Source organism: Arachis ipaensis, chromosome B06 (assembly GCF_000816755.2).
Source record: "Arachis ipaensis cultivar K30076 chromosome B06, Araip1.1, whole genome shotgun sequence".
Taxonomy (NCBI): Eukaryota; Viridiplantae; Streptophyta; class Magnoliopsida; order Fabales; family Fabaceae; genus Arachis; species Arachis ipaensis.
In genome coordinates this window covers 87,755,270-87,757,298 of record NC_029790.2, presented here as the reverse complement: position 1 = coordinate 87,757,298, position 2,029 = coordinate 87,755,270, and the positions used below count along the sequence as shown (strand labels likewise).

The 2,029-nt window shown below is 35.7% G+C and overlaps 1 protein-coding gene across 1 annotated transcript; it reads left to right on the top strand.

The window, feature by feature from the left end:
* On the top strand, window positions 1,082-1,820 carry LOC107604640. Its single transcript, XM_016306271.2, has one exon. The coding sequence runs from the start codon at window positions 1,188-1,190 to the stop codon at window positions 1,680-1,682; it is 495 nt and encodes a 164-aa protein (XP_016161757.1). The 5' UTR covers window positions 1,082-1,187; the 3' UTR covers window positions 1,683-1,820.

Here is a 2,029-nt window from a genome sequence, read left to right as displayed (position 1 = left end):
AAGACATCATCTCCTCCTTCTTGAAACCTTTCTTGAGTTGCATGCTCCCTCAACTTCTTCCTTGCTTCATAAACCACATTCTCAGGGAAGAATTGTCTTTTCAATTCCCTTTTGAAATCTTCCCATTTGGCTATGTTGCAAGTGTAAATGTTTCTAGATTATTCCATATCACTCTTTATACTTCTATATACATCTACACTCTTCTAGAATACTCTATGACCTTCCAGAGTCTTCTAGAACCTTCTAGGGTATTCCGGGACCTTCTAGGACATTCTAGAACGTTCCGGAACCATCTAGAGTATTCTCAAACACTCCAAAAAACTATTCAAACACTGTTAAATCTAACCTTCTAAAATTTTCCGTGACAACACACTCACTTAATTATATCAGTATTACATAAAAGAGTATTATATTCGGGTGTTGCAAAAAGAATGTATTTTTCCGTTCCGTAGTGATAGTAGTGGGTCCTGACCCGTCCATTGTGTCATTGACTTGAACTCACCCGGTTGACCCACGCAAAACTTAAATCAGAATCATAGTTGAATAAATATTAATTTCGTATCTTATAAAAAAAATTTCAAACATTCACAGGATTTTTAACTAAACAAAATTAAAATGATATAGTACCGATTAATCATTCACTTTGTGAAGTTTTCATATTGTTGTCATTCAAAACAATATTTTTTAGATGAAGAGCATGAACCATCAAATTTATGAAAATAAAGTCGTTTTTGATGAAGAATGACTAATGTATCACAAAATAATTAGGTCACATTTTAAGTAATATAGTAATCATTTAAAATTATGGAAAAGTCTAGAGAGCCAGCAACTTTTGTATTTTCTGACCCGCACTTAATCATCAAAACAAAAGTGAGTAATCTCCCACCATTAGATGTAATCTCACATCATTAAAAATACTATTGATAACTAATTGATGATTACAAAACACCAAAATTACTACTCCCTACCATTCCTCTAAAATTATTCGCATCCCGAAAAGACAAAAACAAAGGGCACTCTTGTAATATTCCACCCCTACGAGGGTATTTCTCAGAACCACTTGCTTTAAATACTGCACTCTTCAGAGCTCTTAATCTTACATTCACAGAAGTGCCATATATACTCAACCATACCATACCTTATCATAAATCACCAAAACCAAAATCAAATTGGAAAGAAAGAAAGGCATGGGGAATTGCTTGGTGGTTCAAGAAAACGTAGTGAAGATCATGAAAACAGATGGGAAAGTACTTGAATACAAAGCACCAATCAAAGTTGAGCAAGTTCTGGTAGATTTCTCCGGCCATGCAGTATCTGATTCACTCCTCCGCCATCTTCAGCCAAACACCAAACTGCTCGGCGGAAGCTTGTACCACCTAGTTCCTCCACCGCTGCCGCCGCAGCAACCCTCGACACCAAAATCTAGCAAGAAGGTGAGATTTGCAGAACCAGAAGTGCAAGATGTTCAAGAAAGTAAAGTGGTTACAATTAAGGTAGTTATTAGCAAGCAACAACTGAGGGATATGATGCAAAAGGGAGTGGTTTCGGTTGATAAGATGTTATCTATGGTTCACCGTGAAAATCAGGGAGCAACCGATGATGATGATGAAGAAGAAGGTAATCGAGATTTTTGTGATAACGCGTGGAAACCACCGTTAGAAAGCATAACAGAAGTAAACTAGCAAGTAGCAGTAGTGTTTATGTGTTTCTAACTTGCATGGTATACAGCGTAACATTACACAAACATGTAATAGATTTAGAGACGGAACAAAACAAAACAGAAAAACTATAATTGACTCTTCTTCGGGTTATTCTATCGATTCTGCCTGAGTAACTTTAAATTCAATCGTAATACAACTGAAGCAACGCAGATCAGTTAAATTATTACATCTAACAAGCACGATCACTTTGTAAAGCTGGTGTGTTAGTACTTGTTTGACACGATATTCTTATTCCTTGTCAAGTTGATTGACACACTAAAATACTTGTTTGTACATCAATTTTTTAATGGTGGAGCTTTAAAAGTTTT

Bases quoted from the DNA above. Each gene is read 5' to 3' on its own strand.
- LOC107604640 (XM_016306271.2), top strand. From the start codon at position 1,188: ATGGGGAATTGCTTGGTGGTTCAAGAAAACGTAGTGAAGATCATGAAA.